Source organism: Octopus sinensis, linkage group LG5, assembly GCF_006345805.1.
Source record: "Octopus sinensis linkage group LG5, ASM634580v1, whole genome shotgun sequence".
In the NCBI taxonomy this organism is placed as follows: domain Eukaryota; kingdom Metazoa; phylum Mollusca; class Cephalopoda; order Octopoda; family Octopodidae; genus Octopus; species Octopus sinensis.
The window spans coordinates 28498140-28525536 of record NC_043001.1 but is presented as its reverse complement, the minus strand read 5'-3'; the positions used below and the strand labels follow the sequence as shown (position 1 = coordinate 28525536).

At 36.7% G+C, this 27397-nt stretch overlaps 1 protein-coding gene across 7 annotated transcripts in view; it reads left to right on the top strand.

The window, feature by feature from the left end:
• The window catches only part of LOC115212284 (arf-GAP with Rho-GAP domain, ANK repeat and PH domain-containing protein 2), a 351834-nt gene that overhangs the window by 302562 nt on the left and 21875 nt on the right, over positions 1-27397 (top strand). For all 7 annotated transcript variants that reach the window (XM_036503278.1, XM_036503280.1, XM_036503281.1 and 4 more), the window contains 13 exons: positions 8064-8125; positions 9760-9827; positions 10829-10937; positions 12934-13020; positions 14142-14198; positions 15736-15781; positions 19049-19130; positions 20348-20420; positions 21200-21290; positions 22282-22359; positions 24431-24565; positions 25794-25899; positions 26298-26388. In XM_036503278.1, coding sequence (XP_036359171.1) covers positions 8064-8125; positions 9760-9827; positions 10829-10937; positions 12934-13020; positions 14142-14198; positions 15736-15781; positions 19049-19130; positions 20348-20420; positions 21200-21290; positions 22282-22359; positions 24431-24565; positions 25794-25899; positions 26298-26388 — 1085 coding nt within the window. The remainder of the gene's footprint in view (positions 1-8063; positions 8126-9759; positions 9828-10828; positions 10938-12933; positions 13021-14141; positions 14199-15735; positions 15782-19048; positions 19131-20347; positions 20421-21199; positions 21291-22281; positions 22360-24430; positions 24566-25793; positions 25900-26297; positions 26389-27397) is intronic.

Sequence of the window (27397 nt, the reverse complement as noted above, 5' to 3'; positions counted from 1 at the left end):
TATGTACATACATTCATACAAACATTCATACATACATAACATTAAGTTTATTTATATACCAAGACGATATGAACTAGAGAATTTTGATATACCAAAGTAAATTTTGAAAGATCTTCAACAAGTACATCCTGCCAGTGATGATTTGCAGTAGTGAAACATGGGTTCTCGAAACTACTGTCTTGAACACCCTCATTGTAGCCCAATTAAATCCTGCTCAGCATCACACTTAGGGACATCATAAAGACTATCAAGGAGAACAGATATAGATGGGCTGTCCTCATCACACAACTGAAGAACAACAGATGGACAATCGGAGGGATGAAACACACCAAAACAATGGACAAGATCAAGAGGCTGACCAAAGACAAGATGGTGAGATGATCTCACCCTCTACCTGTAGCCTACATGGCCATAGCTGGCTTGAGGCTGATGACAGTGGAAGGAGTCTTGGGAAGGGGTTTCTCATTAAGAAGTGAAGCCCTGATTGAGGTTGAAGCTGTGATTGAAGATACATGCTTAAGGTATTGCTCAGTTGGATTGAACTGTGACTGAGAGAAATGATACTACTTGGCTTTGGTATACACATTTCCCAATACAAAATCTATTCTTTGACTGTCTTTTATATAGAATATTAAGAAAAAAAAAAGAAATACAGCTTATTACATTTCATATAGCATTTCATATACCCATTCTTTGTTTTTTGGTTCATCCTAGTGAAAGAAGAGATAAAATTTTAACTTTTTGGCGATAGATTTGATCTTTTATGGAAGTAACATTCTTAGAATAAAACTTTCAGAAATGTTATTTTAGAATATCACACACGCACACACTGAGGACTAAGAAGATTAGGGATTTATTCAGAGTGATACTAAACTAGAATCTGATGCATTACCGAATATATATGCATGATATGACGTTTCTTCCTTCTTACCATTGAAAGAGGCAGCAAGGCATGTTTTGGCATGAGTGAATATATTTAGATGAGTAAATACTAACAAAAAAAAACAAAACATCTTTTGTTATTTTTGGAGGAAAATTCTTTTTTTTTTCTTTTTGCATTCATTTTCTGTTCCTTCGGTATTCTAAAACTATTTTTTTCCCCTTTATTTCATGTCTGTGCAATGTTCTATCTGAACCTAGGAAAATCACTCATCTCTTTGAAAATAAAAATGTATAGCTTGGAATTTCTATATCATGTATACTGTAATTTATATTTTAGACTTGTATGTGTGTGTGTGAGGGAGAGAAATTAATAGTATCTTTTTTTAAATATTTTCATTCAGAAATGTAAGGCCTTCCATTGATATCCTTAATTATTATAAGATAATCAAATTCTATTCCACTGATTCTGTTTGATAGTTAGACACATATATTATATCATTATCAATGTTAGCCTTCATCTAGCAAATCCTGATTTGTTTATAGTCAGTTCCTTATGTTTCTTGTTCACTATTCCTTCCCAAGTAGCAATTACAGGTAAATCACGCAGTGAATGTATAAGGTGGTGAGGTGGTAGAATCATTAGCATGTCAGACAAAATGCTTTGCATCATTTCTTTCAGGTCTCTACATTCTGATTAAAATCCTGTTGAGGTCAACTTTGCCTTTCATTCCTTTGGGGTTGATAAAATAAAGAGCCTGTCAAGTACCGAGGTTGATGCACTCAAGTGAGTGTCTTCCCTCAAAAATTGCTGGTTTTGGACCCTGTGATGGATTGACGTCTTGTTCAAGGAAAATGTGATTTTGGTCAGATACATGCTATGGATACTGATTATCTAACTTTATGAGTTTTAGGGTTCAATGAAGAAAAAAATAAATTACTAAAATGATTGTAAAAGTTTTATAAATATCTATCTAGCTGAATAAAAGGAATGAAATACTGTTAGAAATGAAATAAGTTAAAAAATAAATTACACGTTGCTTGTCATTTATGTATGTTGGTGTTAGAATGGTTAAATACATCATATGTTCAACCCTTATGATGCCAACCTGCCTAAGATAGCACAACCCCCTGGTTTTTTATGATATAAAATGTCTTGTTTCCAAAAAAAAAAAAAACCTTTATCAAAATTTTGTGCTAATTTCAAACATCATCTTAATAATGATAGAATTAGTTTTTTTACTAAATTCTTCCTTATTTCCAAAGTTAATTGAAACTGAGGTATTGTAGGAATGTAGAAATATGGTAACAAATGGGTTAATGGTTGTTCTTTTTTTTATCATTTAAAGAGCTCTGAATGAGTTGTTTGTTCAATATTCAATGTGATTATATTACATTGTACTATATTGTTAGTATTGTATAACATAGCATAATATATCATGAAAATTTGTACTTACTCCTTAATCTACTTTTCATACAATTTCGAAATTGAATTTGAATTTTAAATTGATTCATGATTATTTCAAAGTAAACCATCTTGTATCATTCTAAACCATCTTGTATCATTCTATCAAAGTAAACCATCTTCTATCATTCTATTGGTTTAATCTTATGGTGCATATTCCTGTATGACCATTGAAATATTCATTTAATGCTCACACAAACTAGGTAATAGTTAAAGCTAATGAGATGACCATCTCTTCCTGTAGATTTCTGAATATGTTGCTTTTTCTGTCTATTTTATTGCATTCAGTGGTGACCTTTCCTGAGTATTTGCCATTAGAATTTTAATTTGATCCACTGCTTATTTAACAATGAGAAGAGAAAAATCTCTGCAAAGGCGAAATGGAGCAATAAAAATTTTAATAATTATTTATGCTACTAATAATCGTTTAATAAGTGTCATTTTTGCTGCTATTAATTACAGTAGCTTACAATTTCATCATCATCAACATTATCATCATCATTATCATTATTGTTGCTGTTATTATTATTATCATTATTATTATTATTATTATTATTATTATTGAGAAGATAGTAAGCAGGCAGAATTGTTAGCATGTCACAGAAAATGCTTAGCAGCATTTTGTTTTAACATTCTGAGTTCAAATTCCGCTGAGGTTAACTTTACCTTTCATCCTTTCAGGGTTGATAAAATAAGTACCAGTTAAACCCTGGGGTTGATGTAATCGATTTATCCCATCCAGCATAATTACTGCCCATGTGGCAAAATTTGAAGCCATTATCATTATTATTACTATTATTATTATTATTATTATTATCTCCATCAAAATGACACTGGGATAAAATATACGGAGCCCAGTACGCCCATCATGACTACCTGTCTGATATGGGTACACTAGGTACATGCATCACAACCATATGTGTGCGACATGGTGATCTCATATCAAGATAAACAGCACATGACCTTGCAGGTTGGGGCTCAGTTAGAATTTTCTTCTGATCGAGTAACACATCCTGCTCAAGAGGTCTCTGAATAAGGGTTGTTTAAAGATTTTGAATTATTCAAACCCCAAAGAATCCCTCTCATCATCATCATCATCATCATCATCATTATTATTATTATGTGAGAGAGCAGTGCATGCCATCAAAGTGACACTGGGCTATAATATATGAAGCCCAGTATACCCATCATGACTACTTGTCTAATGAGGGTACGTCAGGCACATGCATCACAACCATATGTGCACGACATGGTGATCTCATGTCAAAATAAACAGCGCATAACCTTGCAGGTGGGGCCCAGTTAGAATTTTCTTCAGGTTGAGTAGTCCACCCTGCTCAAAAGGTCCCTGAATAAGGTTTGTTTAAGGATTTTGGAAAAAAAAAAACGCCTATGTTTCCAGAGGTGAATTATTTAAATCTATAAAGAATTCCTCTCAACACATGACTATGATGTTCCCCAGCTACTTTTGTTTGTGATCAAAGATACACATATCATCTTTTATATCACGACAAACTGATGTACATGATAAAACTTCCAATCAGTTAAGATCAGAAGCCATGAGATCCAATGTCTGATACTGAATCAGGGCATTTATTATTATTATTATTATTATTATTATTATTATTGTTATTATTGTTATTATTATTATCTTGTCTATGTTCATAAAGTATTCCGATTTTGCTTCACTAACCTTTTTCTTTTGACTGACATAGTTGTTTCAAAATGCTTTTATTTTACCTGTAATTCTTGTAAGCAAGATTACTGGTTTTATTTTTGAAATAATATTTGCTTCTTTGACATTATGAAATCATACTAAAAATTTAATCAATGACAACATTTTGTGATTTCTTAATTCAATCTTAGTAATTATATTGTTAAAAATTGATTCTGATTGAACTTGAAAGGAATTTGTTAAACAGAGATCCTCCATGTTATGGTAATTATGCTGAAGCATAGTCTTGGTCTTTTACTCAAATCGACCCTTGTACTTATGATTTTTGTAAGTCTAGTACTTATTGCTTTGGTCTCTTTTGCCAGAGACCACTAAATTATGGAGGCATAAACAAATCAACACCAGTGATCAAATAGTTGTCATGAGTTATCACACACATGTGTGTATGTATGTATGTATACTGAGATGTACTTGCATAGCAAGTGACCTGATCTGAGATCGTGTGCTGGAACGAAAACAGTTGCAGCATGGAAGGTGTTTATAAGCCATTTAAGAAACATACAAAAACATACGTACATATATATATATCATGAACTAACTGTTACTTTCTCAGATGCAGCACGGAATTTTGTCAGTGAACAGGTCGCGGTCTCAAAGCGCCGAAAATATTTTGACAAATTAAATTTAAATGTTGAAGTGAATCTAACGGTTTTTTTGTGTTTCTTAAATGGCTTATAAACACCTTCCACACTGCAATTGTTATATATATATATATATATATATATATATATATATACACACACACACACATCACACATCATCATAATTTAATGTCTGCTTTCTATGCTGGTACGGGTTAGACAGTTCAACTGGAAGTGCCTGGATGCCCTTCCTAATGCTAACCAATCCAAGAATATGGTGGGGCTTTTTATGTACCACTGGCACGGGTACCATTTGCGTTACACCGACAATGGTCATGACTATGATTTCACGGTTGCCATTTACATGACACTAACAACAGCCATGACTACTATTTCATTAAAATTTATACACATATGGATTCAGCTGATTTGGTGGTACTCGTAGAAAAAACAAAAAGCTCCATGATTTTATCATTATTATATTTCTCTTGTTATTTATAACTTATATATATGGATACAACAAGTGCTCTTGTACCAGTGCCACATAAATGCACACATGCTGGTGGCACATAAAAAGCATCCAGGGCACTCTGTAAAGTAGTTGGCATTAGGAACGGCATCCAGCCATTGATACCATGCTAAAACGGTCAGTTGGAGCCTGGACAGCTCTCTAGCTGGCCGGTTCCTGTCAAACTGTCCAACCCATGCCAGCATGCAAAATTGGTATTAAACAATCATGTTGATGATGATGATGAAAGATATGTAACTGACTTACACACTGTTTCTGTCTACCAAATTCATTCACAATGCATTGGGTCACTTGGAGCTATAATAGAAGACACTTGCTTAAGATACCATGCAGTGGTACTGAACTCAAAATCAGCTGATAGCAAAATGAATCTCTTAACCACACAACCAGGCCTGTGTCTTTTCCTTTTTTGAAATAATTCTGTATAAATGCATTGCAGCTTCTAACATGGAAGAGAAAAGGACAAGGATAAGTTTTTTGTAGCAGACATTCACTCAAGTTGCTATTAAGTAGAATTGAACCTGAAAACATGTGGTTAAGAAATTTGCTTTGTGATCACATGGTTTTGAGATTCAGTCCTACTAAGTGACACCTTGAGTAAGTGTCTTTTACTGTAACCCATGGTTGACCAATGTCTTCTGAATAAATTTGATATATGGGAACTACCAACTGTGTGGACAGCTTGTTGTCATACTTACACACATATGCACACACACACACACACACACACACGTACTCGTGTGTGCGTGCATGTCTGTTATGTGTGTATGTCTTCACCTTTCGAAATTGCCTGAAAAATTGCTGACCTACAGATGGTTTTGTCTGTCGTCATTTACTTGTTGACAAATTATCTGTGAGCTCTACACTTTGGGATGCAAGGAAAGAATTAAAACTCTCACTTGAGAAAACAACTGACCGTTAATAGCAGCAAGGGTATTTGGTTGTAAAACAGTATCTTAAATGTATGTACTCACCTAACCCAGATGTGATTTTCAGGTATTTTCCCTTGACATAACACAACGAAGACCACATTATTCAATGTTCATTTCTCATTATATAAAGTGTGTTACTTTAAAGATATTTGGTTGCTATTTCTAGCAGGTTATGCAACCAAGTAAAAACTGTTTCCTTTCCTCTTTTACTAGTGTTTTCTATCTTGAGTGAGTTTTCCCCATACATCCATGTTCTTTAATAATCATTGTCTGTCATTTGACTACATTTGAAGCTGTTTATTATAACAGACGAGCAAAATGCCCCCTGTCCAATGGACGGTGCTGAGTTGTCAAACATTTAAACCAAATTTTCTCAAAACAACTTGTCCGACCGTCCCATAGGCCTCCCTTTTGAGAAACACTGATTTAACCTAAATTTGAGACACCAGCAAAAGAAGAAATAAAGATAGACTTTTTTCTATTCCAAAGAAAAACGATTTTATTCACACAAATATGCAACCGAAGAGTTTAAAGTACCAGTAATGATAAGGCTGTTGACTGGGAGAACACAAACATGGTTTAAACAGTAAGCTTGGCAGGAGAGAAATGTGCGTTTAAGCAGTACGAAAACAGCAAAAAATGGAAGGTGCATTTATGTACAGGTTGATGGAAGAAAAGCAGGACCAAAATGGCTTTATCGATTGCATTCTCACCTAGAATCGATTTTTGTAATTTTTTCAAGACTTATACACACCCTGATACCGTCGGTATTTACATATCAAATTTGAGCGCAATCAGATGGAGGATGCCCGAGATCCCAGAAGACACACGCACAGACAAACAGAATGGATTTTATATGATAGATAATGCTACCAACATGTTATTGTTATAAAATTTAGTGGATCCCATACTCTTTATTTGCTTTATTGAATAGTCATTATCCCAAAGTAATCACAATAAGTGATATCCGCAGTATTAGCACATGAAGAATCATACATCTTCATACATTTTAAAACAACAAAACATTTGTAAGAAGACAAAGAGAGACATTATCATCATTATCATTTAACATCCATTTTCTATGTTGGCATGTGTTGGACAGTTTGACAGGAGCTGGCCAGTTGGAGAACTCACCAGGCTCCATGTCTGTTTTGGCATGATTTCTATGGCTAGAGATCCTTCCTAATGCCAACCACTTTACAGGATGTACTGGATGCTTCTATGCACCACTGACACAGGTGCTTCTACATGGAATTCCCACGGGTACTTTTTACATGGCACAAGCACCCATGAGCCTAGAAGATTAGGATCTCTCAGCTGAAGAATTATGCAGGGGCACATGCCTACATGCAAGGACAACTACAGTTTCACTTACCTTGATATGTCTTCTCAAGCACTGCAAACTACCAGAAGTCTTGGACCCTTGTCATTCCTTCTGTGAGGCCCAACATCTTAAGATCCTTTCTCACCACTTCATCCCACATCTTCTGAAGTCTACTCCTTCCATACATTCCCTCCACAATTAGTGATCATCACACCTTGATGCATCTGTCTTTAGTCATATGTATCACATAACCCATAACCATACCAGTGCAGTCTTCTCTCTTGCACTCTACATTTGATGCTTCGTATACCCAGTTTTCCCCTCAAATCACTTGTACTCTGTTGTATATGCCCACTGGCATTACCGATCCAGCAAGCATTCTGGCTTCTTTACTTTCATTGGCATCACTATCCATTTGCAAATGTAAAATACTGGAAAAGCAAATTATTTTTCTGTAATATAATTAAAAATGCTCAAAATAAAATATTCCTCTGCAATTGTATTATATATAAAAAATAATTTGATTGAAATAACTAGATATGAAATATAAAAATTGAGATCATTATTTCAAATGTAAGTCTTTTTGTTATTAAAATCTTTTATTGATGTTTATTCCAGACTTTCTTCGGCGGTGGTGTCTGCTAGAACATGGTCGACTTAGTTATTACGCTGACAAAAAGGTATGTAGCATGGATTTGATCTACTGATTACTATTGAACTTGAATATTCCAAAATATACTTAGTGCCTTCACATATGGGTGAATTTCTTTTTTTTATGATGTAGAAGAAAATGATTTAAGTAAGCTCTTTCTTCTCTCTGGAGAGTAGGCCATCAGTGACTTTGTTCCACTTTTCTCATCTCTTGGCTGTCATCTCCCTGCTCTTAGTGGTTTTGAATTGTTATAGATGTTTCTGTAACTTGGCTTTGTTCTAGTTAGGAGTGTTGTCCATATGTAACTCATTTTTACCTCTGGAAAAAGGTAGACCATATTAGCCTGGCCTCTATCTTTTGACCTGTCCAGCATTGGAGGTCCTACAAGGAGATTGTGCTCTGCTGGTATAGCTCTCAGGGATCTGTATTCGGATGGGATAATATAGATGCCTGCATCAGTATGGTAGTAAACAACCAATTGAAAGAAAGGTCAATGGTTTGTATGCTTTAGCTGAAACTTGTTTTAGGCCAAGCCAAATCCATCTATCTGTGACTAGGTACCTTATGCTGGTATAACTCAGAACTATAAGCAGTGGCTCCTCTCTTGGGAAAATTACGTGATACTGCTAGTCTATCTAAGGGCAGATTTCTCTCTTTCACTTAACCATAAATCAGAAATTAGAAGTAATTATTGGTTCAGTAGATTTCACTGCAACTGATTTCACTGCTTCTAACAAAAACAAATGCTTTATGAGGGGAGCAAAACTTAAGACGCAACGAAAATTTTAGGAAAATAAAAATAAGAAATAAGTGGAAATTTTACCAGTGAGTGTTGTGTTAAATTATAAGGCACAAAAAGAAAATGACTCTCCCCAAACACAACAGAATATGCTTCAACACACGAACTAACATAAAGAATCTTGCAAACCAAATCCAAAAACGAAATACAAAACTTATAAGTTTGTAGGAAACAGAACTTTTGAACTGATTTTAATTTTTAGATGGGGCCATTTTCTTTAGTTAAGTTCCTAATACCTTTGAGATTTGTCTGAATAAAAATCTCTATCATGTCTATAAGAAGCTAGTGTAAATCAAAATAAGGGTGTGTTGTTATTTTTTTAATCCCATAGTAACCCTGATAGTGTAATTCTATGATAAAAGGCATTCCTGTTGTAACCATCCCACATTTTCCCTAGGAACAATGCATCAAGGACCACATTGTTCCATCTGTTCTTCTCTCATGAAGTAATAGGATGCCATTTAAGGAAGGTTTGACTGCTGTTTGTGGAATGTTGAATGGCAACATACAGGCTCCTGCACTAGATCCTAAAAAAGTTACATATTGCTTTATTGTATCTTATATATAAGCAGAACTTTGAAAGAAATTTTGTAAGTTAGAGCAAGACTGTTTTCAAGCCTTGTTAGTGGAGGTTTCTTCTCAGAATTTATAGGGACTGTGAGATGCTTTTGTTTTTTGGCATATGAAGGAGAGTTCTCTACAGGCTTTTCTTTGACTTTCAAGGCTTCAGACTTCAATGCAGTGGTAGAAACCACCTCTTCTTATAGGCCTTATGTATGAAGTATTCATATTAAAAGTAGAAAGTTGAGCTGTGTATGTTTAACTGTGATTATAAATTTTTGTTTCAATTTTTTATTTTCTAGAATACTGCTGCACGTGGTAGCATTGAGAACACTCAAATGCTGGTTATACAGGCAACACATACAGAAAAGTAAATATTGTTGGCATCTTTCTTTTATGCATTTTGGATTGGTTTTTTTTTTTGTTCTTTTTTAATATATTCTAAACTATTTATGAAATGTGACCATGTCTTCTTCATTATCATTTAACTTTTACATTCGACGACTGGCACCCATGCCAATCTCCCTTCATTGGACACTAAACTCTGCTTGCGAAGACCTGTTGGGGCAAGTGAAATCGAAATTGAACCAAATCCTATGACTGGCACCTAGCCGTTGCCAGTGCCGCTGGACTGACTCTTGTGCAGGTGGCAAGTAAAGAAACACCGTTTCGACCATGTGCTTGAGGAGACCTATTGAGTCAAGTACACCAACATCAAAAATCAATGGAAATTGTAGTTGTGATCCCTGTGCTGGTGGCACGTAAAAAGCACCAACTGATCGTGGCTGCTGCCAGCCTTGCCTGGAACCTGTGCCGGTGGCACGTAAAAAGCACCCACTACACTCATGGAGTGGTTAGCATTAGGAAGGGCATCCAGCTGTAGAAACACTGCCAGATCAGACTGGAGCCTGGTGAAGCCTTCTGGCTTCCCAGACCCCAGTCAAACCGTCCAACCCATGCCAGCATGGAAAACGGACGTTAAACGATGATGATGATTCTTGCATGGATCAAACACAATTTGTTGAAGCAGATTTTCTATGACTAGATGACCTTGCTGTTGTCAACCTTCACCTGTTCCCAAGCAAGTTGATATTTCCCATGCCCAGATATGTTTTCCATGGAAGACTGGAAACAAAACAACCTCGCTTGTATGATAGTGATGCTTGTTTACAACCATCACAGTGTCAAAACAACGGTACACACATATATACACACACATCACTGGTTTCTTTCAGTTGTACATCTACCAAATCCTTTTTGTGTGAATGAACAGCCATAGTGTTCCATCTGTTGCATTAACTAATACTTTTACATTTGAATAAATGTAAATTTTTTAATGATTGTCTTTAATGATTATTGTTTTGTCTTCAGATATAAACATTCCTTTGAGCTTAGCACAACACAAAACAACAACAGAATTTACCAATTTGCTACAGATGAATTAGAAGAACAGACGAAATGGATGCAGGCAATAGCGAAGGTTAGTTGACAACAGAGAAATCAATTGGGTTCTTTTGCATATATTGTTGCTTTTGGGGAGCAAAATGATGGCATGAATTTAAGCTGGAAAATTGTTATTTACCGCTAGGTCAACTGTGATTGTGTAATGATCAGGAATATTCTCTCTGTGACCATTCCAATATTTTTTTAACAGTGCTAGTGGAGTGCTAAGAGCACCATCTGAGCGTGATACGTTGCCAGAGCAGCTGACTAGCTCCCATGCCGGTGGCACATAAAAAGCACCATTCGAGCATGATCATTACCAGCATCGCCTTACTAGCACTTGTGCCGGTGGTACATGAAAAAACATTCGGGCGAGGTCATTGCCAGTGTTGCTGGACTGGCTCCTGTGCAGGTGGCACGTAAAAAACAGCATTTGAGTGTGGCCATTGCCAGTACCACCTGACTGGCCTTCTTGGAGTGGTTGGCGTTAGGAAGGGCATCCAGCTGTAGAAACTCTGCCAGATCAGATTGGAGCCTGGTGCAGCCGTCTGGTTTGCCAGTACTCAGTCAAATCATCCAACCCATACCAGCATAGAAAGTGGATGTTAAACGATGATGATGATGTCAAGTAATCTATTATCCAATTTATCATTGCTGCTTCCACCATCACCAAGGTCTGATAGGCCAAAGGACTGCATCACACTCCAGTGTCTGCCTTGGCATGGTTTCTGTGGTTGAATACCCTCCTTAACACTAACCACTTTACAAATGGAAAGGCATCCAGCTGTAAAAACCATGCCAAAACTGACCTCACCTGTGCTGGTGCCATGTAAAAAGCTCTCAATCCACTCTATGGGCTGGTTGGTGTTAGGAAGGGCATCCAACCTTAAAAACCATGCCAAAAGAGACACAGAAGTCTGTGCAGTCTTTTGCCTGGCCAGCTCCTGCCAAACCATTCAACCCATGCCATCATGGAAAGTGGACGTTAAACAATGATGATGATAATGAACACTAGTGAAGTTGGTGTGCAGCTTGCAGGGCTATGGGCTATGAGAGAAGCAACTTTATGCTTGGAGATGAGGAACAGAGAGGGGTAAAGTTGAAGAGAAAAGAGTCAGAGTAGAACAGGTTTCATGTTGTAGAGGAGGTACATGGTTACTCTTGCATTAGAAGAAAGGATGGGAGTGATCAGGTGGAGCTGGAGAGAGCAATAAAAATAATGGCAATGAGATAACAGGGTTGACTTTCAAGGTATGTGGTGGGTAGGAATGAGTTGGGCAGTATGATTGCGAGTGAGTGGGGGAGTAGGGGGATGCCTGATTTTTTTTTTTTTGTAAGCAAAGTGTAATTTCAAAGATATGTGTCTGCTATTCTTATTTCTTTACTACCCACAAGGGGCTACACACAAAGGGGACAAACAAGGACAGACAAACAGATTAAGTCAATTTAATCAACCTCGAAAGGATGAAAGGTAAAGTCGATCTTGGTGGAATTTGAACTCAGAACGTAGTGGCAGACGAAATACTGCTAAGCATTTCACCCAGCGTGCTAACGTTTCTGCCAGTTCGCTGCCCTCAAATGTGGTTGCTATTCTTAGTAGATCAAGTGACTTTTAGGGACCCCCTCATTGACTCTTTGGTGAAGAGTAGTTGAAGCAGAAGCAGACAGAAGATAACTTAATTAGATCTGATCTAAGAATGCTGGGTTTCACAAATGGTAAAATATTGGCTCAAGTTGCATAGAATGATGCTATAATGGAGAACCATTTAACTCGTTTTACTATGGAATGACAGATGCTAAAATGGACAATGATCACCACATTTTTTGGTGGTGTTTTAAAGGAGTTGATGGCTTTAAATATTACCTCTTACTGTAACTCTAAAACCTTGCTACTCTCTCTCCCTCTGTTTCATTTAATTTCTCTCTTTCTTAAACTGTATGTGATTCACTTTCAAAAGTTGTTTGAAAGAAATACCACCCTCACCTCTCTACATGCAATAAAAAAAACCCATTACTTTCATTTTATATTCTAGGTTTTCAGTCCAAACGAAGGTTTCTCAAAAATATCAGAATCCATGTTTGACCTTGCTGGCATCTTTTATATCAAATGGCACGGAATTGTAAGTTTACATTTGTTAGTTCATTAATTTTTTTCTAGGTTGAGTTATTTAATGGGTTCCTGACACTATTTTTAATGAAATAAATACACAACCTGACTTTCAATTAATTTTGAAAATAAGGAAAAATTTGGAGGTATTTGGTGAGGGAAAAAATAATTACAAAAAAAAAGTTTCTTTTTCATTAATTACGTCAACCCCAGTACTCAATTGGTACTTATTTTATCGACCCTGAAAGGAGGAGAGGCAAAGTCAACCTCGGTAGAATTTGAAATCAAAATGTAAGGATGGCGATAAAGTGTCACTAAGTATTTTGTCCAGTATACTACGGATTCTGCTTGTTTGCTTCCTTAAAGACTTATATGATGGAATTATTTTTGACCTTGATGTATCATCAGCCATGTTTCTGCTTATGGTGTGTGCAATGTCCTTTTCATATTTCATTTTGAGAATTTGGTGCATGCATGGTTGTGTGGTTAAAGAAAACACATTTTGCAACCATGTTGTTGTGGGTTCAGTCCCACTGCAGGGTGTCTTGGACAAGTGTCTCCTTCTCTAGCTCCAAATTGACTAATGCCTTGTGAGTGAATTTGGTAGGTGGAAACAGTGTGGAAGACTGTCGTGTGTGTGTGTTTGTATTTTGTTTCCCTGATATTATTTGATAACCGATGTTTTGTTTACATCCCTGTAACTTAGCAGTTCAGCAGAAGAAACTGATAGAATAAGTACCAGTATTGGAATGGTGGAGGCAAGTGGGGGGTTCCATTTGTTTGGCCAAACCCTTTAAGGCAGTGTATCAGTATGGCTGCAGACCAATGACTGAAACTAGTAAAAGAGAGCAGATATAAGTATTGAACCTGGCCTAAGTCTTTTATTTCTAAGAAAAATTACAACACCCTTTAAACATTCAAGCAACCAGACAGCAGGCCACATGACACTTGCCCCTCCCTTGTGAGCTCACAATGCCTTCCCCCTCCATTACAACTAAGGAGGTTCTATAGCCCAAGTGAACGACCACTGATGTAAAGGTTGTAGTTTTTATTAATTTATCATTTGTTTTAGTTTACCATATTAGAAGTTTGCAGTGTTATATATATATTTTTTGTTTTGCATGAAATCTATAGGAATGGACCAAAAGCTGGATCATGGTGTCAGGAAAAGATTTAACATATCTAACAAATGTAAGTTTAAACTTATTGAGAATTTATTGAATCTGTTGGGAGGAAGTTTGTTATTTATGATGCTAAGTATAATCTGGACTGTTTTCTTGGCTTCGTACATAATGATGCAAAGTATGGTAAGGGAAAAAGCTGTTTTTGGGTAGGGGTAATTTTTCTTTTGAAATGTTTTTATTGGATAAAGAGCTGTACACACAGCATTTACAGCCCCTCATTATGTTGGGAAGTTTATAATAATAAAAAAATGATGAAATTATTGTATACAGTGCTCAGGTGCCCCACAACTTGCCAAAAGTGCAATTAAAGCATATGCAGTAATGTACAAATGTCTGGAAAGTGAACAGTGTATGAGTCAGGTAGATGCTTGCGTGTGTATGGAGGGGAGAAAAATCAGGTGTAGTGTTGGCGAATCTCAGGAAACATGGAAGTTTTGAAGGATGCAGTGCTCCGACAACTAACAATTGATGCCGGCGGTTTGTTCCATGCTTCAGCAACTCTTAACATGAAAAAATGTTTCCAAAAGTCAGGGGAGCTGTGCTGTTTTCTGATTTTGTAAACATGTCCATGGGTGTTAGACAAGTGGAGTTTGAAAAGGTGCTCAGAGTTATTGTTAGTAAGACGGTTAATAATTTTATGGGTGTCTGCCAAATCAGCTGCCAGACGTCGGAGTTTCAATGTATCCGTGCCCAGGGGAGTAAGGCGTTCAGAATATGGCAAATGCCTGATGGAGGATATTCCCTTGGTTGCACGTCACTGAATGGTTTCCAGACGATTAATATCCTGGGCAAGATAGGAGTTCCAGACCAGTTATGCAAATTCCAGGTGAGGCTGCACCATAGCTATATAAAGCCTCAGATAGATAGCCGGAGAGCAGCTCACAAAGGACTTGGTGAGTGATGCCAAGACACCTTCAGCCTTCTTGGCAATTTTAGCAATGTGTTTTGTCCGGTCTGGTGTATAATTGGAAAGATGTTATACATGATGTTTAATGGGAAGAATGTTATTTTTGGTCCGCTGTGTAGTGAAATAGTTGATGTTGAAATGGTCTCTAATAAGAATTGTTTTTTTTCCTGGTGTGAATCTTAATGGGAAATCTGTTGTACTTTATGGACAATTCTGATTTGAAAGCTGCAAAATAAGACCAAATTATTTAATTAGTTCTACCATATTTATAGGAATAATTATTTAGTAACTCTTAGTACATTTTTAAGACTTATGTTTCAAAATTTTCTACATTTTATGATTTTCTTTATTTAAAAGATTACATTAAGAATTTTCTCAGTAAAACCAATTCAATTATATATGATTTATCAGTGTTTCTAACTGAAGTACTTTACCATAAAAACCATAAAACTTTTTCTCATATTTTGAATGACATTCTTCCTGTATATGAATTCCATTTTTCTTAGCAAGAAAATTGCATAATTCTTAAAAAATACGATTTGATCATTAGATTCTTTGTTCTGTTTGTATTTGTTTCCAAATTTTCTTTTTTGAAAGTGTAATAATTATGTCTGAACTATGTTGTTAATTATTACAGGAAAAAACATGGGAACATCTAGATTTAAGGAAAACTGTTAAAATGAGTGAGTATCGGGTTTTTGCTTATGTCCTTTCAAAATTATTTATGCTAACTTATTTGTTTTGATATTCATCAAGGTATTGATGTATTGATTTCTGTCATAAGCCTAAAGCTACAAGTACAGACTATTGGGAGGGGGTTGTTATGTTGTGGTGTTTCATGCCTTTCCTGAAGACATTAATATCTTTATGTAAGAATACATAGTGATTTTTTATCTGAATATGACCTGGATGTGTGGTATTCATCATTGTCTAAAGAGTATCAGTCAGTCATATGAACAAAGTGAGATGATTCCAGATGAGAAATGAACTGGGAACAATTTTTGCTTTATTTGCAGGATTCAGTCATTGATATTTCTTTTATTGTAAGCCTATCATTAAATCAACAACACACACAAACACTAAATAACAACAATAAAAAATAACTTTCTGAAAGATTGCTTTGTCATGGCATGTACTGATGGAACCCACTCTTACATACTAACATATCTAGTGTTCCCCAGGGTTTTGGTTTTGTCCCCTAATACACTTCTTCTTCCCTGTTATACAGCAGTGACTGACTTGTTATCACATTCAACAATGCCCACTTCTATCCATTTAATTCCATTCTTTATTCCTCTCTGATTCTCTGTACCCAGGAGTCTTCCACTTGCAAATAATCTGGACACTGCAGATCAAATCTGCAGACACTGTGTATAGAAACAGTGAAAACCTCCTCCAATGGAACTCCACCAATATTGTCTCCCTCAGTAACATTAAAGACACAGTCAGTACTTCTGCCTAAACATGAACAATATGAAACTAGAACCCTAAATGTTATTCCAAATGCTAGGCCTCACCATCACTGAAAATCTGTCCTGGTGAATGCTCTTGCTGAGGAATTTCAACTGTGTTTCGTGGTCTGCTACCACAACAGCTCCTTTATAGGATCCAGTTAGCTCAAGACATCATCAGGAGGAACCACGTCCAGTTTCGGCCCCTACTCCTCTACTGTTTTGATGTGGTGCCCCCCCTCCTTTCGGAGGTGTCTTCAGCTCTGGTGTTGGGTGCATGTCTTCTTTCTCCTTTCTTCTGTTCCCTGGCCTCTTCAATGAGTGTCAGCGGGCAACTGACTGTCTTGCTCAACACAACAAAAACTACGATTCAAAACTGTTCCCTCCCTTCAGGACCTGAAAATACTTCAATCCCCATGAACTACTAACCTTAACAAACTCTGATGAGACCCAGTATGGAGTGTTGCTCCTACATTTGGGACAGTGCTGCTACTATACTGTCAGACCTCCTAGACTACATCAAAAGTGCTTGTTGTGTGTGGTGATTGACCCAATACCTCTTGTTACTTATACAACCTGTATGTCACTATTCCATGATAATGTATTTCAAAGCTAGTAATATCTGGAGTTGCTACTCTTCACAAGAACACTATAGCTGCTTGGGGATTACACCCTCATCTATTGGTCACCCTTTAGCATTCAAATTAGTCTTATTTCTTTACTGCCCATGAGGGGTTATGCACAGAGGGGACAAACAAGGACAGACAAACGGATTGTCAGTTATATCAACCCCAGTGTGTAACTGGTACTTATTTAATCAACCCTGAAAGGACGAAAGGCAAAGTCGACTTGGTGGAATTTGAACTCAGAATGTAGCGGCAGACGAAATACTGCTAAGCATTTCACCCGGCATGCTAACATTTCTGCCAGCTTTCATTCAAATTAGTCTGTCAAGTGTAATGTTTATTCATTCATTTTGTTTTGAATTAATCTTACATTATCTTGTAGCTTTGAGATTTCCGTGACGAGATTGTTTGTTTTTTATAATGTCATTGTAGGGTAGGTTTGAGAGGCTGGATATGGCCAGTTTGAACATAAAATGGGTTGAATATTTTGGCCGGATATGGCCAGTTTGAATAATCAGGTTTCTTAGCCAAAGTCTTTTACCTGAAGAAGTTTGAGAAACACCAATATCAGTCAAGTATATCAAGCCTAGAACTTGTACTTATTTTTATTGAATCCGGATGGACACAAAGCAGAAATGGCCTCTGGGATTTGAATTATGAATATAAAAGGCCAGAACTAATTATAGTAAAAACATCTTGTCTGAAACTCCTAATGATTCTGCCAATCCATTGCTTAGAAAAAGATTCCCTCTCCTAAATTAACTGATTGGTTTGAAGTTGCTCACCAGCACACTCTAACCTCTGACCCACAGATCCTGCACTTCCTGCTCTTATTAGAGTGACCTCTGCTCTTTGATGCTGGTTGACTTTGTGCCATTACCATTTAAGCATTCCCATCTCACTTCTCTCTCATCACCCATCACATTGTATTCACCTTCTCCTTGGCTGTGCATTAACTGTTACACAAAATACTTCCCCAGAACATTAACCCCATGAAATTCCCTTATTGCCCATGTTTTTCTAGCTGTAGATATGAAACTGCTCGAGTGAAATATTTTTCCAAGGTGGTATTACCAGTGTTAAAGGCGGCCGGCTGGCAGAATCGTTAGCATGCCAGGCGAAATGCTTAGTGGTATTTCATCTGCCACTACGTTCTGAATTCAAATTCCACCGAAGTTGACATTTCCTTTCATTCTTTTGGGTTCGATTAAATAAGTACCAGTTACGCACTGGGGTCGATGTAATCGACGTAATCTGTTTGTCCTCTCTGTGTTTAGTCCCTTGTGGGTAGTAAAGAAATAGGTATTACCAGTGTTGTAGAGCCTGCAAAGGCGATAAGTATAGTCCTTTCTTCCACCTAAGCTGATAAGTACAACTAGAAAAAGAAATTGACTGATTAGGAGGGTGTGCGGCACCCATGAGAATACAAGAAAATTCCTACCTAAAATAAAAGGCGTCAGTGGCTGCTGCTGCTTCTTAAAAGGATTATCTTATATTTTGATATTCTATACTCCTACACTACCACCTGTCTCTCTTTGTGGTGTCCTTCCACAGCCTTTATCTTGTCCTTTACGGCTTATTCATTGCATTTCTATCTCACTTGAACTTCTCTGTGTTTCCACATCTTTTTTCTTGTCTCTGAAAGCCTTTCACTTTTATTAATTAACTCCACTTCTCTTTTCTTTCTAACACCTTTGGTCCTTGCAGTCTTTCCCCTTTTCATCTCAACCTCTCCATATTTTCCACAACTCTTCTTATTGTCTGTCACATATTTTATTTCTCTGGTTTCTATCATTTGCTCTTAAATTTATTTTATATTTCGATAAAACTGTCTTTTAACATTTATCATAAATTTATTTTCCTTTTCTTTTAGCCAAAATTAGCACACCTGATGAAAGGTGCATTGGTGCAATACAAAATAATGGGCACTGCTTTGTAGCTGTGTTTCCTAAAATGTAAGTTTTAATTTCTTATTTATGCAAGGTATGTGGCCTAATTATTAAGGTGCTGGTTTCATGATCAGAAAGTTGTACATTTGATTTATGGACCAGTCTGTATGTTATTCTTTGATCAAAGCACTTGATTTCATGTTGCCTCAGTCCATACATAAAGCTTTGGTTGGCTTGAGGCTATAGAAGACACTTGCCCAAGGTGCCATGCAGTGGAACTGTACCTGTAACCATGTTATTCAGAAGCAAATTTCTTACCAAGCAGCCCTATTTGTGTCTATGAAGAGATAATATGCCCACAGTGAGGCGGTGAGCTGGCAGAAACGTTAGCACGCTGGGCGAAATGCTTAGTGGTATTTTGTCTGCTGCTACGTTCTGAGTTCAAATTCCACTGAAGTCGACTTTGCCTTTCATCCTTTCGGGGTCAATAAATTAAGTACCAGTTACGCACTGGGGGGTCGATATACTCGACTTAATCCGTTTGTCTGTCCTAGTTTGTCCCCTCTATGTTTAGCCCCTTGTGGGTAGTAAAGAAATAGGTATTTCATCTGTCTGTATGCTCTGAATTCAAATTCCACTGAGGTCGACTTTGCTTTTCATTTAAGTACCAGTTGTCTACTGGAGTCGATCTAATCAACTAGCCTCCCCCACCTCCAAAAATTTCAGGCCTTGTATTTAGAGTAGTAAAGAATATGCCCACAGTGAGATTTGAACTTTCTAATCACATATCCATACCTGTAATTCATACCTGTAGTTTTATGCAATTGAAATGAAACAGCAGACAAATGTGATTATCTACGTCACATAATTATTTTTACCCAAAGTCTGTGTTGTTCTTATTTTTCTATTTACTGTTATTTATGCTAATATCATGTAACTGGCATCAGTGCCAGTGCCTTCGAACTTTGGGCCTCATGGAGGCAGTGACAGGTGACCAAGATCCTTGGCGATATACTGTGCTTGAGAAGACATGTCAAGCCAAGTGAGATCGCAGTCATTGCTGATGCCGCTGGCATGTAGAAACCACCCACTACCCTCTTGGGGTGATTGATATTATGAAGGGCATCCAGCTTTAGAAACTATGCCAGATCAGATTGAAACCTGGTGCAAGCTTACCAGTTTTCAGTCAAACCATCCAATCCATGCCAGCATGGAAAGCAGATGCTAAATTATGATGATGATAATGATGATGATATCTTTTTCTTTTCTTTTCCTTCTTTCAGAGCTCTTTATTTACAAGCTGACTTACAGCATGACACTGAACGATTAGCAACATTGATGCAAAAAGCAACAGTTGTAAGTTTGCTCTTTTATTCTTTATATTCTTTTACTTGTTTCAGTCATTTGATTGCGGCCATGCTAGAGCACCACCTTAAAGGATTTTAGTCAAAGAAATCAAGTCCAGGACTTATTCTTTGTAAGCCTAGTACTTACTCTATTGGCTCCTTTTGCTAAACCGCTAACTTACAGGGACGTAAACACACCAGCATCGGTTGTCAAGTAATAGCAGGGGGACAAACACAGACACACAAATATATACACATATCTCTCTCTCTCTCTCTTTATATATATACATGCATACCTACACACATACATATACAGCAGGCTTCTTTTAGTTTCTGTCTGCCAAATCCACTCACAAGGCTTTGGTTAGCCTGAGGCTATAGTAAAAGACACTTGCCCAAGGTGCCATACAGTGGGATTGAACTCAGACCCATGTGGTTAGAAAGCTACCTTCTCAAAACATAGCTATTCCTACATCTGCAACCTGCCTGAAACCGGCTCTGGCTCTGAGTACAAATGTCTTGTTTCCCTAAGTTTTGAATTAAAATCTTCCGCCAAACCTTAGTCACAATTTATGTTCTTAACACTAGTTGAATGATAACTAAGTTATTTTACTAAATTCTTTGTTATATTTAAAGTAATTGAAAGAAACACAGAGTATCTCAAAATAAATACAGTAATGAAAGGGTTAAATATCGAATGTTAAAATGTTAAAATAAATATTAAATATTAGAAATCAGTATTAAATGCAGAGACAGTCATTAGTTTCTGTTTTCTTGTATCTTTTTCAGACATGCCAACGGTTCTTTAATGACCAGCAACTGACTGCTGATGATATCCCAGTCATTGTAGATAAGTGTATCAAGTTCATTATGACAAATGGTAGGTGTCAGTATCTTTTTTTTTCTTATGTGTGTGTGAGGAGATGTTGAGAAGCTTAGTCAGTTCTGCATGAATATATCTATGATACAGGACCCTTTACTGCTCAAGGTTGACCATGCATCTATAAATATAGGTGTAGACTTACTCTTTTACTTGTTTCAGTCATTTGACTGTGGCCAAGCTGGAGCACCACCTTTAGTTGAGCAAATCGACCCCCTTATTCTTTGTAAGCCTAGTACTTATTCTATCGGTCTCTTTTGCTGAACTGCTAAGTTACAGGGACGTAAACACACCAGCATCGGTTGTCAAGCGATGTTGTGGGGACAAACGCAGACACACACACACACACACACACACACGATGGACTTCTTTCAGTTTCCGTCTACCAAATCCACTCACAAGGCTTTGGCCAACCCGAGGCTATAGTAGAAGACACTTGTCCAAGGTGTCGTGCAGTGGGACTGAACCCGGAACCATGTGGTTGGTAAGCAAGCTACTTACCACACAGCCACTCCTGCTCCTATTGCACAAAATATTTCAAGAAAGACTGTCAGTTACCTCTGCTTGTAAGTTTTCTCTCGCTGGAATTTGAACTCAGAATGTAACAGCAGACGAAATACCGATAAGCATTTCGCCTGGCGTGCTAACATTTCTGCCAGCTTGCTATGATGTGATCATTTGATTTTCTAGATATAGCAGTGAAATTTCCTTTGTCCAACTCTATTGTCTTTAAAAAAAGAAAAAAGTTACAGTGGATGGTTATGGCTGGAACACTTTTGATCATAGCTCTGCTCTTTTAGGACTGACATGAGACTAAATAGTCATAAACTGCTTATACTGGAATGTTTTTGCTTTGGGATATATTTGTGGCTACAACCATCTTTTGTAATGAAACTTTAAAATAAATCTCATCTTAGAGTTGTTCTGCTTAATTTAGAATTGTTTTCTGTCTAAGAATCTTTACAGCAGGATTTCTTTTGCATTTTAATAGGATTACACGAAAGTGGTATCTATCGCCAAAGTGGTGTTAAGTCTCAAATCGCGAAGTTATTAGAGACATTCCATACCGGTAAGTTACACTGTCGCTTTCTAGTCTTTATAAGGCATGCTGTGATATTTTAAAAGTAATCGTCTTTCATATTCTGATGATAAGGAAAACAGTAACAGCAAAAAAAAGAAAGAAAACTAACAGATAATACATGTCGTTGTTGACTTATGACCACAGTTGGTTCCGACTTACTGGTTGTAAGTTGATTTGGTCATAAGTTAGCCTATAGGCCTACATGGCTTTGTTTCATATTTTTACATTCTTAACCCTTTCGTTACCAATCTGGCTGAAACCAGCTCTGGCTCTGAGTACAAATGTCTTGTTTTCAAAAGTTTTCAACAAAAATCTTTCACCAAACCTTTGTCACAATTTATGTTCTTAACACTAGCTTAATGATAACTAAGTTATTTTACTAAATTCTTTGTTATATTTAACCCTTTAGTGTTCACATTATTCTGCCAAAATTAATGCTTTTTCATCCACATTGTTTTGAACAAATCATGCATTATCTTGTAGCTATGAGATTTTGATGAGGTAGCTGTTAATTTTTAAGATGATATTGTAGGGTTGGTGTGAGAGACCAGATCTGGCCAGTTTGAACATAAAACAGGCAAAATACTTTTGGCTGGATATGGCCAGTTTAAATGCTAAAGGGTTAAAGTAATTGAAAGAAGCACAGAGCATCTCAAAATAAATACAGTAATGAAAGGGTTAAGGTACATTCTCAAGTAAAAGTCACACACAGCATTCTGTATGATACTATTGTACTGGCGTTAGTCAAAAACTTCAGTGTCTCAAGCTGTCATCTTGTAAACAAATACAAGGTTACCTCGATGTCTCTGCGACAGGATAGTCATCAATGCAGTGGTGATTGATAACCAAACCTTAGGGAAGCATTTTTTAGCTGACATCATCTGTAGATGGGTTAATTTCTAAGAAATTAAACCCATTAAATTTAAACTGGACTATAATTGTTGCTGGGAGGCGGCATGCCAATCGTTGGAAAGCCGATCAGTTGTAAGTCAGATAGGTCGTAAATCGACGACGACCTGTATTGGTTTCAAATTTCGGCATAAGGCCAGCATGTTCGGGAGAGGGAGTAATTAGATTATGTTGAAACTAATGCTCAACTGGTACTTATTTTATTGACCCCAATAGGATGAAAAAGCAAAGCCAAACTTGAATTTGAACACAGAATGTAAAGATGGGTAAAATGCTACAAAGCATTTTGCCCAGTGTGCTAACAATTCTTATTTCTTTACTGCCCACAAGGGGCTAAACATAGAGGGGACAAACAAGGACAGACAAAGGGACCCCAGTGCGTAACTGGTACTTAATTTATCAACCCCAAAAGATGAAAGGCAAAGTTGACCTTGACTGAATTTGAATTCAGAACGTAACGGCAGACGAACTACCGCTAAGCATTTTGCCAGGCATGCTAATAATTCTGCCAGCTTGCCACCTTACCAGTTACTAATTTTGGTTACAAAATTTAGGTACATGACCAGTAAGTTCGGGGAATGGGGTAAGTCGATTACATCAAACACAGTGCTCAACTGGTGCTTATTTTATCGATCCTGAAAGGATGAAAGGCAAAGTTGACCTCAGCAGAATTTGAGCGCAGAATATAAAGACAGAGGAAATTCTGCTAAGCATTTTACCTCGCATGCTAATGATTCTTATTTCTTTATTGCCCACAAGGGGCTAAACATAGAGGGGACAAACAAGGACAGACAAAGGAACTGAGTCGATTACATCGACCCCCAGAGTGTAAGTGGTACTTAATTTATTGACCCCGAAAGGATTAAAGGCAAAGTTGACCTCGGCAGAATTTGAACTCAGAACGTAACGGCAGAGGAAATACTGCTAAGCATTTCGCCCGGCATGCTAACATTTCTACCATCTCACCACCTTTTACCATCTCACTACCATTAACACTAGTGTACTAATGATTCTGCCAGCTTGCCACCTTACCAGTTGTTAATAATATTGCATATGGAAAATGTCAACTACCACAGTCAGTTAAATTCTATGTGAAACAGAAATAAATGAATAAAAATATATATATATATTCTACTCTTTTATATTTCAGATGCTCAAAAAGTACAACTGGTGGTAGACACCAACAATCTTCCTACTGTTACTGGTGTTCTAAAGAGGTTCTTCAGGGAAATGGCTGACTCACTTCTAACCAAAAATCTTTATGAGAAATGGATTAAGACAGCAGGTAAGCTGGATGAACAAAATAATCTTTCCTACTCTAGGCACAAGGCCTGAAATTTTTGGAAAGTGGAGCCAATCAATGAAATTGACTCAGAATGTAAAGACAGACAAAATACCGCTAAACATGCTAATATTTCTTATTTCTTTATTGCCCACAAGGGGCTAAACATAGAGGGGACAAACAAGAACAGACAAACGGATAAAGTCGATTACGCCCCCCCCCCCCCCCCCCCCCCGTGCATAACTGGTACTTAATTTATCGACCCCAAAAGGATGAAAGGCAAAGTTGACCTCGGCGGAATTTGAACTCAGAACGTAGCGGCAGACGAAATACCGCTAAGCATTTCGCCCGGCGTGCTAACGGTTCTGCCAGCTCGCCGCCTTTGGATGAATAAAATGGTGTCTATCCTTTTAATGAGTGACACATTAATAGGTCAATTATTTGCAGTCAATCATTGTGACTGTGACTCTTCATCGCTTTGGCATGACTTGATAAGCTTTCTCCGTACTCGCTGGTTTTTTGTTTGGGTTTACCATTTATTATGATCACTTTGCCTTTCATCCTTTTGGGGTCGATTAAATAAGTACCAGTTACACATTGCTATCAATGTAATCGACTTAACTCCTTCCCCCCCAATCTGAGGCCTTGTGCTTCCAGTAGAAAGAATTATTATTATTATTATCATTATTGAGTGAGAGAGCAGTGCATGCCATCAAAGTGACACTGGGGTAAAATATACGAAGCCCAGTATACCCATCATGACTACCCGTCTGATAAGGGTACACTAGGCACATGCATCACAACCATATGTGCATGATATGGTGATCTCATATGAAGATAGACAGCACATGACCTTGCAGGTGGAGCCCAGTTAGAATTTTCTTCTGGTCGAGTAACCCATCCCACTCAAAAGGTCCTTGAATAAGGGTTATTTAAGGATGTTAAATGAAACACCCATGTTTCCAGAGGTGAATTATTTAAACCCCAAATAATCCCTCTCAACACATGGCTATGATGCTCCCCCACTACTTCTGCTCGTGATCAGAGATGCACATATCGTCAGCCACTAAGGGACATGGTCAACCGGTTAAGGTCAAACAACTGACAAGCAAATCTGTGGTATTGAGCAGAATATTTGCTGTAGCCCTTCTTTTATACCAAGATGTAGCCCTATTATTATTATTATTATTATTATTTATATTATATTCTTTCCATTCTTTTATCATTTAAGAAACTGATGATACTCAAGCCAAACTGAATTGGTACAAATACTTAATTAAAGAACTGCCACCTGTCAACCAAAACACATTAAAGAAACTGGTTACACATCTTTGGAGGTAAATTAATATCTTGCTTCTCTCGTTCTAAACAATTGTTCCTTAACCCTTTAGCATTTAGATTATTCTGTCAAATATAATATTTATTCATCCATATTGTTTTAAGCTAATCATGCATTATTTCGTAGCTTTAAGATTTTGATGATGTTATCACCTGTTTTTAGATTGACATTATAGGTTGGTGTGAGATACCAAATCTGGGCAGTTTTAACAGAAAACAGGTAGATTATTTAGGCCGGATATGGCCGGATTAAACACTAAAGGGTTAATTTTAAGGACACTTGCATGCATTCATATGTATATGTCTGTATGTATGACTCTTCATACATTTTCTTTATTATATTGCCATTCTGTTTTTGTATATTTTACTAATGTTTCTTTTAAACCTTCCTTTGTAGTGTTGCTGAGAATGAGCATTCAAATAAAATGGGTATTGACCAATTAGCAATTGTGTTTGGTCCAACCCTGATGTCAGGTGGATCCAGCCAAGTAAGTTGACTATCGCACATTTCAGAGAATCAACTATCATCATTGATATTTATATCTGTGTGTGTATGTGCATTCACATATATGATTATATATATTTATGTATAGGTGCAGGCATGGCTGTGTGGTTAAGAAGCATACTTTGCAATCATTCCACTGTGGGTTCAGTCCCACTATGTGGCATTTTGTGCTAGTGTCTTCTACTATAGCCTCGGGTCAATGCTTTGTGAGTGGATTTGGTCGATGGAAACTGAAAGAAGCTCATTATATATATGTGTGTGTGTATATATATATATATATATATATATATATATATATGAATGAAAAGACAAGTCAAGATAGAAAATGCTAAAATAATTTTATAAAGAACATTTCAGTACCAGTTTCAGTCATTTTGAGACCTTTTCAACTGTAAATATTCACTACCCTATATATATATATATATATATATATATATATATATATATATATGTATGTGTGTGTGTGTGTATGTATGTGTGTGTATGTATGTATGTGTGTGTGGTGTGTGTGTGTGTGTATATATATATATATATATATATATATATATATATAGCTAATGTAGGATAAAATTTTTTCGGAAAAAATTTTTATCAATGGCCAGCATATTAAAAAATACCTTTAAAGGTTAAATTATAAACAACTTATAAGTAAGGGCAAACAAAAAAATTTCTAATGCCAAATATGCCGAAAATTGGACATATTGTCCATTTACCATATAATTTTTTTCTCAGTACGCACGCTACTCGAAAAAAGGTAGACAGAAATCTCTAAAAAATTCCATTATTACCATATCAGACCGATTTCAGGTTCAAAAAGAACCCTCCCTTCATCAGTGATACATGTGGCAAAGAAGCAAAATAAGCAACAAGTATATCTTCGATAATTTGGTACGATCGTTTCATGCTACTTCTATATATATATATTATATATATATATATATATATATATATATATATATATATATATATATATTATAATATAACAAATGAAA